Source organism: Podarcis pityusensis, assembly GCF_964106645.2.
Source record: "Podarcis pityusensis genome assembly, chromosome: 4".
NCBI lineage: Eukaryota > Metazoa > Chordata > Lepidosauria > Squamata > Lacertidae > Podarcis > Podarcis pityusensis.
This window is the reverse complement of record NC_138027.1, coordinates 47,121,059-47,134,855: the sequence shown is the minus strand read 5'-3', so window position 1 is coordinate 47,134,855 and position 13,797 is coordinate 47,121,059. Positions and strand designations below refer to the sequence as shown.

At 40.2% G+C, this 13,797-nt stretch overlaps 1 protein-coding gene across 3 annotated transcripts in view; it reads left to right on the top strand.

Annotated features, from left to right (window-relative positions):
* Positions 1-13,797, top strand: part of SAMSN1 (SAM domain, SH3 domain and nuclear localization signals 1) — a 74,211-nt gene that overhangs the window by 58,695 nt on the left and 1,719 nt on the right. For all 3 annotated transcript variants that reach the window (XM_081004350.1, XM_081004351.1, XM_081004352.1), the window contains 3 exons: positions 3,492-3,643; positions 6,579-6,785; positions 9,452-9,602. In XM_081004350.1, coding sequence (XP_080860476.1) covers positions 3,492-3,643; positions 6,579-6,785; positions 9,452-9,602 — 510 coding nt within the window. The remainder of the gene's footprint in view (positions 1-3,491; positions 3,644-6,578; positions 6,786-9,451; positions 9,603-13,797) is intronic.

Sequence of the window (13,797 nt, the reverse complement as noted above, 5' to 3'; positions counted from 1 at the left end):
TAAATAACACATCCCATACACAACCTGCAGCCGCAAAACTAAAAAGTTGCCCATCAGATTTTAGATACTTATGTTAATGCCAGCTCATATGAACAAAGTCCACTGGAATAAGATGGTCTAGAGAAGGGCTTCCCCAAGTTGGGTCTCCAGCTGTTTTGGACTACAATTCCCATCATCCCTGACCACTGGTCCTGCTAGCTAGGGATGATGGGAGTTGTAGTCCAAAAACAGCTGAAGACCCACCTTTGGGGAAACCTGGTCTATAGATAAAAACTGAGCTTGCATGGTGGGCCTTTTGAGGGAGGAAGTTTAAAATGAAGATGCCACTGCAGCAAAGCCCATTACAAAGATGGACATTTAGATGCCTATATATGTATTGTGGGGCTCGTATGGACAAAGTTCTCTTCTAAGTGAAGATGGCCCAATCATTTTAGTTTCTTCATCTCTCCTGTAGGGGCATACCACATGGTAAGTAGCATTTTACCAGATATCAAATGCTAAGATGTGGTATAGTCGGATGGGAAAAACTGTACTGGTGGAACTTTTGTTTCCCTCAGAGATCTTCAAAGTACAGAAGCTATGTCCCTCTAGGAATGGGGTCACTATGTTTAGGCCTCAACTCTAGTTTTCCTATGTCAACGTGATACGGAAAATGGTATGTTGCATTCCAAGCCATCTATGCAAGAACAAACTCTCTAACAATTTTTGCATGTGAGAGAGACCGAAAATGGAATATAAGTTGCCTCTTGGGTTTCTTTTACAGTGGTACCTCGGGTTAAGAACTTAATTCATTCTGGAGGTCCGTTCTTAACCTGAAACTGTTCTTAACCTGAGGTACCACTTTAGCTAATGGGGCCTCCCGCTGCCGCCGCGCTGCCACCGCGCTGCCGCCGTGCAATTTCTGTTCTCATCCTGGGGCAAAGTTCTTAACCCGAGGTACTATTTCTGAGTTAGTGGAGTCTGTAACCTGAAGCATCTGTAACCTGAAGTGTTTGTAACCCGAGCTACCACTGTACACTCATGTTGCAAAGAAGAATGAAGGCATATCTACCGGAACATAGGAAACCACTTTATACTGAGTCAGACCACTGCCCCATCTAGTTCAGTATTGTCTGACTGTCAGAGGCTCGCTAGAATTTCAGGCAGAGTTCTCTCCTAGCCCAAACTGGAGATGCCAGGGATTGAACCTGGAACCTTCTGGTGCGAAGCAGATGCTCCACCACAGAGCTACAGTTCTATTTCTCCCCTGTTTCCAGTGGCCACCCTCAACTCCTGCCAGCTGTCAGAAAGAATCAGAAGTCCTGCTTGCTTCAGCAGGAGGAGCATAGGGTGAGCGAAGACTAAAGATGGCGTTCAATTAAGTTTTACTCAGAGCAGTTCTATTGACAGTAATGGACATAAATTAGTCGTGTTCATTAATTTAAATGCATCTACTCTGAGTAAAATGTAGGTGAATACCACCCAATGACTGCATAACATTTTGAGGGTGCGGTGCTGCTTTTAAATTATCATGACCTAGCAACCGTATTTATTCCTCCCCCATGTATAGCTAAGCAAGCACATCAAGTGAACCAATTTTTGTGTTCCATTATCTGTTTTGTCGTGGGAGAATTCAAGATGCTGCTGTTATCTAAAGCATATTTGAATGGAATATTTATGTGCTTTCTCAAATGTGCTGATGCAGGTTTCTTCAGATGACAAAATGACAGAAATCTTGAGAGTAAAACTTTTTTCTCTCCAGTGTGCAATTCTTTTGAAGTTCTGTACTTTGCGTATTCTAAGATATCACCTGTAAAATGTTATCCCTGTTTGTCTGAAAAAAGAGGTAACAGTCAGCAGATGATTATTCTACATCGTATATGAAAAACACACAGTATTAGTTTTGGTCCATTTTATTTCAGTGAGCCCTGAGTAAAATCTAGGCTCTAGACTTCACTCTATTGATGGAGATTTTGACCATTTTAATTGCATTTCCCTTGTTTCAGGATTTTGAGAACCAAATAGTCTATCTCTTAGCACTTTGTCACAATTAAGTATTACCCTGCAGCATATGTTAATTAATTGCATGGGGCATGATCCACATTTGCACATCCACAGACACAGAATAGAGCAAGAATCTCTTAACCTCAGGGTTGTGGGATTTGAGCCCCACACTAGGCAAAAGATTCCTGCATTGCAGGGGATTGGAGTAGATGACCTCCAGGGTCCCTTCCAACTCTACAGTTCTATTATTCTATTAAATCCACTGCTAAATCCTGTGGACTGAATTCAGTAGAACTGTACATAGCTTATTTTTGGCTGGAATGCATCTACTCCATAGAAAGTTGACAGTAGAGATTAATAGGAATGAAGAGTGGATTTAAATGAAGCCAAGCATAAGCAGAGTGCCTTGGAGGAATTGGGTCTTCTCAGAAGTCAGGCAGGATCTCTGTGAGATGGCACAGGTGAAGTGGGAACCTCTAAATCACCATGGTACCATAGTACCATGGTAATCCATACATTTAAAAAAATCCTAGAGACATGCATCTACTACAAGCAGAAACCGTGTCTCTCAGCTTGCCATATGAGGAATATAACCAAAATTGGGTGATGAGGGAAGAGGGAGGAAGTACCAGGGTGGGGAGAGGATGGATGGAGAGCCTTGTTATGGTGGACTGCTCAAGCTAGTAATCAGAAGGAATTATTTTTACTTTGAATGTGAATCTATTTTAGTTCTTCCCACCCACAAAGTCAAACTTATTTGTCTGCAGTGTAGCAGGTTTCTTACTCATGAACATCTCTCTTATGTGTTCTTTTTTTGTCCACCTGCAAACTGCAACAGCTATCCTTGTGGGTAAGCCACGGCAGCTATCCTTCTGAAATTTGGCATAGTTTATACCCTCTAAAAGGGTAAAGATAAAGACATATCCTTTTCGGTTGGACAAACTTTAAAGGTGCCCAGCACAACAGTCAGTGCCCTATTTCACTGTAATTTAGCAAGCTTTGATTCTATCAAAGTTAAATTGTATTTTAATTATATTTTTTCTATATTTTAGTGGTTCTTGTTTTATCTGTAAGTCACCTTGAGTCCTGTCAGGGGAAAGGGTAGGGTATAAACAAAATAATAATAATAATAATAACAACAACAAACTCCTTCTTAGCAGTAAGTATGCCTTCAAATTTCATCCACTTCTGTAAAAAGGGGGGGGGAGTTATAGTCTTTTTTTAAAAAAAGAAAAGAATACTCCCTCAAATAGTGAATTGAGGTGGGATGAAGTGGTCTCAGGTGAAGCCCAATCCTATTCAAACAGCCTACCAAGTGTCTCAGATTGAGGTGGGCTGTTTTCCAAAGTGTTGAATTGGGAGTCCAAACCAAATCTTGTGGGTCATGCACACCTCTTGTGATTTTTCTGTTTTATAACTTTCAAATGATTTAATCTTCAAACTCTTTTGGCTTCATGTTGTATCCATCTTAAATGCTGTGAAAGGTTGACCATTCTTATTGCTTGCAGGTGGGGTTACTAGTTGCTCAGATGGGACAAGCAACAGGGACAGCCTAAGGCTTGATGATGAAGTTCCTTACACTGGACCTTTCTGTGGCAGAGCTAAAGTACACACAGACTTCACACCTAGTCCTTATGACACAGACTCTCTCAAAATCAAGGTGAGTTAACTATTTGTTACATTTGCTTTATTCCTGAAGTCACTTTCCACCTGTGAGGCTCTCCCAGTTCAGGCAGCATTATATAGAAATCACTTTTTTTATAGAAGAACAAGTCTTGCCAATGAAGAACTAGCTTGGTTTCCACAAAGCTAGCTTGTGTCTAACTAATCTTTCCACTGAGTGTCTCAATGAGCATGTAGATTGGGTGTGCTTTCAAAAAACTTTTGACATAATCCCCCACTAAAAATTCCTGAGTAACCTTTGCAGTCATGAGATAAAGGGACACGTTCTCTTAAACTGCTTAAAGAGTGGAAAGTGGATAATAGGAATAAGTGGACAGTTCTCACAATAGAGGGATGTTAGAAATAGAGTCCCCCAGGTAACTAGACTGGAGTTTGTGGTTTTAATTTGGTCATAAAATATCTGGAATTAAGAGTGTGCAGTGAAGTGACCAACTTTGCTGATAATATCAAATTGATCAGGATGGTAAGAAACAAGATGAAGAATGGAAATTGGGGGATCACAAAAAGAGTGTCTCAAAACTGGGTGAATAGGGATTTAAATAGCAAATGTGATTTAATATAAGAAAGTGTAAAGTGATGCACATTTGAGAAAAACAAACCAACCTAATTTCACATATATGCTAACAGGGTCTGAACTGGCAGAGACTGAGCAAGGTTACAATCTTGGAATTGTGGCGGGTAGCTCAACGTAAATGTCAATTCAGTGTGAAGCAGTTGTGAAAAAGGTGGCCTCCATGTTAGAGATCATTAGCAAAGGGATTGAAAATAAGCCTGCTGACATCATAACATACAACATACAAATCTATGGTGAGATCACACTTGGAATTCTGACTACAGTTCTGGTCCCCTCGCCCTCCAAAAGCATATTGTAACTGAAATGACTGAGGGGCTGGAGCAACTCTCCTTTGAGGAAAGGTTACAACATTTGGGACTTTTGTTTTAGAAAGGGGGGAGAATATATATATAGAGAGAAGTATATACATGGTGTGGAGAAAGTGCAAAGGGAGACATTTGCTGGATCCTGGAGAAGACGAATCTTTGGTCTGCTCTGGGGGGTCTCTTGATACGTTCTTATCAAACTTGTACCTTAAGCTTTTGTGTCACAAAGAAAAAGACGTAACTAATAATAATCTTCAGGTGTCTTTTCTAGCCTTACTTCACATTGTGCTGCCTAACACTCTGCTGTAGTTCTAGTTGAGTTATGGCTGTGGAGTGTGACGTGTGGGGAGGGAGCTGTTTCACTTTTCCATATTAACAGAGACAAGATGATGTCTCATGACCATGTTCCCAGCAATGTGGGGTATGATTAAGTGCTGATTTGCTACTAGGGGAACTCTGAAGTAATAATTTGAGTCCCAGGAGAAAGGAGGGACTGCCCAGGTTGTCAGTATTTACTAGAGCATAACGGTGATATGCTCTCTTTAAAGTGGCTGAAAGCAAAAACCAATGGCTGCTCCAAAACTACAATAACATAATGCAGATGTTTCAGAAACAGAACACAGTACTTGCCTAACAGACGTGTTTGGATCAGGTCATATTTGGTAAGCTGCATATTGTGTTAACTTAAGTGCTTTGGCTTAAATTCTGCCTTGCCAGAGCAGAAAATCATTTCCACTTGCACATGGAGGTGGACATCCCTTTTACATCTGCAGCAGCCCCACATCCATTCTGTTTCTGAGGGTCCCCCAACCCTGAAGAGCAGATTGGGGGGGGCACAGGTAGCTGCAGCAGGAAAGAACTTAAAATTGTGATACAGAAGCTGGTGAAATGTGTTGCACAACTGCTTGTCCTTTTTCTTGGCACCTGTCTGGAAAGATTACCTCCTGTGTTTCTGGATATTTTGATGCTGCTCTTTCATTTTTTCTATTTACCTGACATACATGTTTGGATTAACATGTTTTGAGTTTGAACAAAACACATAGTTTTCATTTTTTTAAAAAAAATCCTGCTTTAATTTTTATAATAATGCTTCATATACGAGGGAAGTGCAAAAGTGTAAATGACACATTAGTAGTGCACAGACCAAATGCTAGAGTTACATTTTAAGTAAGTATGTGAGGGGGAGTGCAGGGTCAATGATACTGTCATTGGAAATAATGAATTGTATTTAGCTAAGTCTTCCTCACTGAAATTAATGAATCTGTTAATTAATTAATGAACCATTAACTTCAATAGACATATTATGACAGGACACCATGACAAGTGTCAGAGCGCAACAGAAACAGAGTTTACCTCCCCACCACAGTGGTACCTATTACCTACTTGCACTGGTGTGCTTTCAAACTGCTAGGTTGGCAGTACTAATAATTATATTATCAACCTAATAATTATAGCAATTGGTCTGTTACTTCTCTTCTGATCTTCCTGAAATGGTGTGGGAAACAGCTGTGTTACTGCAGTTTCCACTTGTCAATATGGAATTAAATCTATGGATTGGGCCATTTTTGTCTATCCTATTTTCTATTTCAGTTAGGTGTTCTTGTTTATAAGTCCTCATCCATACTGTCGTTTAATGTGGATATTAAGCTTCCTGTACCTTCATTAATTCTCTGTTGTCCATATGATATTTTACTCTGTCACAGCCTTCCCCCACTTTTCCCTCTCTCAATCTGGATTTTCTCATACTAGGGATACTCTGAAATGCAGAGGGTATGAGAAAATCTGGAGGGAGGGAGGGAAAGGTAGTGATTTAGAGAAGAACATCATATGGACGCTTACTCTCCACATTTAATGACAGTATGGATAAATAAGCTCTCCTTTCTTTTTAGATAATGTGCATCACTATTTGAGCCAACTCTGATTTCCCATTGGTCTGCTTTTGATCAACTGAGGCAGACTAGTCTTGTGTATCACAAATAATATGTACAGTACTAGTTTCAGAGTTACATTTTGTTTTTTTGTTTTTCTTCCAGAAAGGGGATATCATTGATATCATCTGTAAAACCCCAATGGGTATGTGGACGGGACTGCTAAACAACAAGGTGGGGAATTTCAAATTCATTTACGTAGATCTTATTACAGAAGAGGAATCTGTACCTAGAAAAATAAAGCCACACAAGAGGAGTAAAAGGGCCAAGCCTAATTCGCTTCAAGAACTCTTGGACCGACTCCATCTCCAGGTTGGTAAAACTCAAAATTTTTATTTGGTAAAGCTTCTTTTTGCATTTCATGATCATTCTCAAGCTCAAAACTTGCAGCTTCAGGCCATACCCTGGGGGCCACAAGCAAGATTTGTTGTGTACTTTGGCTAAAATGGATAATTCCTTTGACCTCTAGAGTCAAATTGCTCCATTTATTAGGCAGCTATCAAATTATCACCCAGGTTGGTTGCATGTGTGTGGCCAGATATAATTAGCCAATAATCAGATAAGTGCCAATCAGGTATTGAAGGGGAGACTAAATAAATCCTCTGCTCCCCCTCCCAAAGGGTTGCTTGATGCTGTCACTGATTATCTGACTAGGGTTATGCATGTACAACTGACTCCTTGTGCAGACTAGAGTCACAGGCAGTGGCGTAGCGTGGGTTGTCAGCACCCGGGACAAGGCAAGTAATTTGCACCCCCTAACCCATGGATTTTAGTAGGGGCAGAGAGCTGCGAGTGCGAGCGCCCCCCCCCGATGTTGCGCCCGGTGCGGCCAGCCCCCCCTGCACCCCCTACACTACGCCACTGGTCACAGGTGGCACATTTGCAGAATAGGAAAGTTTCTCAGATTTATATTGATGTTTCGTAACATCAATATACAGTAATATGTCTCTGACAATGTAGTTTGGGAGTTACTCTGTGAAATTAGATCCAAGCTCCCAGGTGACCCAGATCTGATGACATGCATAAAATCAATAATATATAATCTTACCACTTGTATTTTCTCAGCATTCAAAGCGTTTCACGTACATCTATTAAAATAGCTGCTTTGGTTGTCCTCAGAGGAAAAGGTAGGGTATATATTGTCTAAAATGAAAGATCAGGTTATAAAATTGTTGGGGTAATCTACGGTTCTCCGGTTGTTACTGGACTAAAGTCCCACCACCTCCGACCATTGGCTATGCTGACTGAGGTTGATGGGATTTGAACAACAACTGGAGGACCATAGAGTATCCTCCCTCATTTTACAACAGTCCTATATGGAGGGATGTATTATTTCTTTGACTGTAATACAGAGAAAATAACAATAACCTGAACAAAGGGTTGTAAGGGTTGCTAAAATAATACGTGATACAAGCTTCCAGTGCTTATGAAAGCTTCTGTATAAAAAAAATAATCAAATTGATATTTATATAATTAAGATTATTATTCATCAGATCTGAAACAACAAGTAGACATCAGAAACCAAATCTGAGCCATAGGCAAGGATATAAACCTATCTTGAAGCGGCAATTCTTTCGAAGGACCTGTCAATTGTATACTTAATATTTCATTAATAAAAATCCTTCACTCCACTTTCTTTATCACTAGAGAATGGTTTGTAGCTGATTTCAATGTAGTTCCTAAGGTATATGAAACTTCCACACATAGTATTGGTCTATTTAACTAGGCATGTCCAAAGTCCGTTTTGGGGTCTAATCCGGCCCGCCGGTTGGTTTAATCCGGCCCCTGTGACAGTTTATTTCCTGGGATAAAATCCTTAAAAAACCTCAACAACTTCAATCCTAAAAAAAAGGTCAACAACCTTGGTTGGCCCTTTGGTTGGCCCCCATGGCCCTTCACTTCATCAAATCTGGCCCTCTTTGGAAAAAGTTTGGACACCACTATTTAAACAATAGAAAAATACTACAGCATTGATGTAATGCAATATAATCAGCATTTTTATTAATGCTTCAGAATCACAATGTCATTTTCTGTTGTTAATTAGTCCTCTTAACTTTGCACAGTAAGATACACAAATGCTTTTTTTTCACATGGACAGTCTTCAGAAATGTATGCCTATAAATACATAGCGTGCCACAAAATAAAAGACATGCCTGTGCTACAGCAGTCCTGCTTGAAAAATGCAGTCCTGCTTGAAATGGCATACTTATAAATTATACTGGTGACATAATGATTTCCTCCTGCAAACTAGATATAAATTTTTCTTTATATAATATTCAGCAATGATTTGTTTGAAAACTGCATTAAAGAGGAATGTAAATCAATTGTAAAGTAGGAGAAAAGGTCTTCAAAGGGTTAGGTTTGCCCCAGCTTGCTTGTTGAAACCTTTCACTGAAACTGTAGGTGTATAAATAAAGAAAAACATATAAAGTTCTGAGTGCATTTCTAAAAAACTTGGGAATAATCTTGCCAAAGTGAAGCAGTTGTAAGGAAAGGTGCATAAAATCTTCAGATGAATCCTGAGTAGAACTGAGGCTTGGGAGCTTCAGAAAGATTCTGGACTTATCCAAGCTGAAGCAGGATCTCTCTGGAGTGCTCCGAACCAAACTGGGAGCCACTGAAGCATATACGGAAAACACCAGAGTGGGAAGAGGGAGAGTTCTTTGTGACTGACAAGTTTAATCAGGGAACAAGTTTAGCTTCTGGAGGGATTACTATGCCTGCAAATGTCATTCAATTTTGTCAAAAGGAATAAAATGCCCCATTACTGAATGTAGCAGTGGGAAACCAAGTGCCCTACCAGAACAAGGCAGCCTGTTTTCTGAAATGCCAAGTCAGGGCCAAATCAGGGTTCACACCCCTGAAACACACACACACACACACACACACACACACACTTGCTTTTCTCTTCAGCAATACAATCAAAAGAGAAAAAACTGTCAATGGAGAAAATAACAGAAGTATGTTGTTTTTTTCAGGACTACTCATCAACCCTCTTACTAAATGGCTATGAGACTCTGGAAGATTTGAAAGATCTAAAAGAGAGCCATTTAATTGAACTTAATATTGAAAACCCAGAAGACAGAACAAGATTACTCTCGGCTATTGAGAATCTGCAGGACTATGAAAGTATGTCTGAGGTTTCCATTTGGTATTATATATCGCCACTTTTATGTGTAAACCTCCATGTCCCCTACCCGGGGGGGGGGGGGGGGAGGGACTGTGATGGTGATGGTGGGATCTAATACACTAGTAGCCAACATGGTTGAATTTCAGCTCTTATCAACCCCAGCCAGTATGGCCAATAGTCAGGGCTAATTGGAGTTTTTTCTGGCAACATCTGAAAGGTATCCCCTTTTCTACCCCTGGTCTAATGCGCTACCATAGGTGTGCCTTTAAAATATACTTCCAGTCTGCCAACACTCAGCTTCATGGGATGACCCTGAGTTCTAGCTGTATAAGGAGGGAGTAGAAAAACTCCCAACTAATAGGGGCTGAACTGTCAGTAATTGATCAAGCTAGATAGTGTGCAGTCAAACTGACCCCAAACCACCTGAGCACCTTTTTGGTTATACAGAGGTAGGAGCTCCATAGGGCCAGGACCATGTATGTCTTCATGATGTCAGACGGAGGAATCTCTGAAGTAACTCCCTCTACCCCTAGAGAGGGAGATCTAATGCTTCCAAAAGGCCCTTTGATGCTCTTGCAAAAGCCATAGGACTGCAGGGCCCACTATCTGACTCATAGTTATAAAGAAGCTCTTAGCAAGACATTTTGCACTTAGCTTAATGCATGTATAAGGAACACTTTAATAAAGAAACTTGAAGCGGGTCTCAATGGCAAATTGATCTTTCCTATAGAACAGTAGCGTTTTCCCCCAGTGTAGATTGGTAATACGGAAGATAAGAAAAACCTTCAAAAGTATGCAATGGGATATATTAGGTCATCCAGTCAAGTAATTATAATGAAAGAACGGCAGCCAACATGATCCTGGGGTTAACTCTTAGCAGAGTAACTAATTCTGCATGACCTTGGCAATACCATTGTGTTTAAGTCAACCCGAGTGGAAAATTGGGTTGAAAAAGCTGGACATTGTTGTTGTAACTAAATATTGCATCTGAAATCAACTTTCCAAGGTCAATATTTTTTTCTTAAATAGGCATGACTCTGTCTACTATAAATGATTTCCTAATTAAAATTGATTATCTGTACTGCTTAGAAGTGAGATGCATAATTACCCAATTGTACAAGAGAATCTAGATTCTGACCACAGAAATTACACTAAAGTGACAAAAATATAAGCATCACCTACAAATAGAAATGATCTTTTGTTGAGACTATATGGGAAAATTCCACTTAAAATAAAAAGCTTGTCTTCCTTTAACAAAGATCCATAGCACTAGGGCTCCTCTTTTGAAGGTTTAGATGGCTGACTCACATATGGGCCAAATATGACATGTGAGTTTTTTCAGTTTCCCAAAATTCAGACAATTGGCCTTCCATTAGTTTTACTCTACAGGAAATAAATTACATCAACAATAACTTTATTTTTCCTAAAATAAATTCCAAAGAAGACTGACCCTGATCTTGTGAACAGGATTTGTACTGCTAAAAATCCATTGTGAATCCCTTCCATGTGAAGCCATGGCAAATTCAATCGAGCTCCCCACCCACAACTGATGACTTCACACCACCCGAGCAAATCTGCAGCTGTTATTATAGCTAAAAGATGTCTATTGTTATGAGTTTTATTACCAATCAAGGGGATTGAATTGTATGATGAAATGAACTTCCAGCCCTCAGACCACTTTCTCGAGAACTGAACTGACCCCAAGAATACAGCGACTAGAACATCATCCAGTGTCTTTAAAACAATTGTGTTTTGGGTAATAAGAGCCCTTTACATTGTAAACCCATCACCTGCACAGTTTTCACAGTGAGGAATCAAAATGATTGTTGTGACTCACCACTGAAATAATTGCAGGGCACAACTCTTGGGATTCTAAGAGCGCAGGTGGCCCATGGACTACATGCCTGGATTTTCTGCACATAGAAAACTACCATATCACTATGCTAGAATCCATCTCCCTTATGTGCTAGATTATGTGTCTAGGAGTCTTTATACTTGAGGAAAAAACTAAGCATGCAATCACTCATCTACAGAGTGTGCGTTGTATCCCAGCAGAACTAGCACATATCTCTATTTGGATCTGACGATCAGTTCTAAATGGACGTGCGGTTCAACTGAAGGACATATCTAGAGCTTCACCAAGGGATGTCAAACTCATGCATACAGCAATTATTCTCCAAACAAAGATCCTTTCAACGGCAATTTTCTTTATGAAGCAAGCCATATTGTCACAACTTCCATTGCAGTGATCTAGACACCTGTACATTTGCAAAGGCAGGTTCCAAGGGCAAAACAAGGGCAAAAATGGAGATAATGAATATTTATAGCATAGCTCTTGTCAGTGTGTATGCATCAGCCTTATATTTCTTCAATATCCATAGCCTAATCCTACAGACTAAAGTAGTATCAGACTATACATGTCAAAATGATGCATATCATAGACTGTGCTAACCCTATCTTAGACAACTCTGACTGAAAGCCATTTATCTTTTATGAAACTGCTATGCTTTAGGAAAATTACATGACTTCTAGTAGCTGATAAGATAGCATGTTCCGCTGATTCTGCAACATTTAATAGTAGCCCTTTAAAAAAAAATCTATCCTGGGCCTTTAACTAATATTTAACAGATTAAAACCAGCATCTGCCTTAAGAGGTACAATGCTTCAAATCAAAACTTGTGCATTGAGTCACGAAGTAAGCTTGCTACTTTTGAAATTAGAAGATTGAAGATTGGCATTTGCTTCAATTTTCTGGTCTTTGGAGTTGTAGTCCTTTGGTATAGCAAGGTCTCAGTTTAGTTAGGGTCCCAGCTGTGGCCTGAAGGGACAGCTGATGCACTCCTGCTGGGACTGGGAGGAGTCTTCTCCACATTTGGACAACCACCCCTTGATAGAACAGTTTGCATGGAGCAGAGGCAGCTCACTTACACCTCTTCCTAATGGGCTTTTCTGGCCCATAGGTGCTACAGTGCTGGCATTTCCTCCTTCCAAATAGGGCAAAGGATGAATTTAGCTGCTCCATAGGTTGATCCAAAGCTGATCTTTTGGAGTAAGGTGTTTGGGTTCTAGTGGTTCTACCATTGGTAAACTGAAGGACGGACTATTGCAATGCATTATCTGTTGAGCTACCCATGAGGCTCATTCAGAAGCTGCAACCTGCGTACAATTCTGCAGCCCTGTTGTTCTCAGGCATAGGCTACGGATACCTATATAAACACCTGTGTTGAAGGAGTTGCACTGGCTGCCAGTATACTACTGAATTATCTTCAAGGTCTTACTATTAGTATTGTTGTTGTTGTTTAGTCGTTTAGTCATGTCCAACTCTTCATGATCCCATGGACCAGAGCACGCCAGGCACTCCTGTCTTCCACTGCCTCCCGCATTTTGGTCAAACTCATGTTGGTAGCTTCGAGAACACTATCCAACCATCTTGCCCTCTGTCGTCTCCTTCTCCTAGTGCCCTCAATCTTTCCAAACATCAGGGTCTTTTCCAGGGAGTCTTCTCTTCCCATGAGGTGGCCAAAGTATTGGAGCCTCAGCTTCAGGATCTGTCCTTCCAGTGAGCACTCAGGGCTGATTTCCTTCAGAATGGATAGGTTTGATCTTCTTGCAGTCCATGGGACTCTCAAGAGTCTCCTCCAGCACCATAATTCAAAAGCATCAATTATTCAGCAATCAGCCTTCTTTATGATCCAGCTCTCACTTCCATACATCATTACTAGGAAAACCATAGCTTAAACTATACAGACCTTTGTCGGCAAGGTGGTGTTTCTGCTTTTTAAGATGCTGTCTAGGTTAGTCATTGCTATTATACTATTAGTATATAAAGCCCCAAAAGAAATGTGGCCAGTGTTCTTAAAAGATCACCTTACTCCTTATACCTCTGCCTGCTCTTTGCATTCTGACATTGAGGCACGTCTGACAGGGCTTGGCAGTATTTGACTGCCCTCAACAAGGAATTGGGAATTTAGTGTAGTGGCACTGGTGGTGTAGAACTCTTTCCATAATGAAATTTAAGTTTGAAATCAAACTGGTTGCCATCTGTAATGAGGTGTTTTTTTAGGCAAAAACTTATAAATTGATTATTTATTGTGAAAATTATCTACTTTTTATAACTTCCTTGTAGGACGAGTCATTCTGCACTTCTGTTTCCTTCCATTTTGTATTTTGATTTGATTCTATTTGTCATGTTGT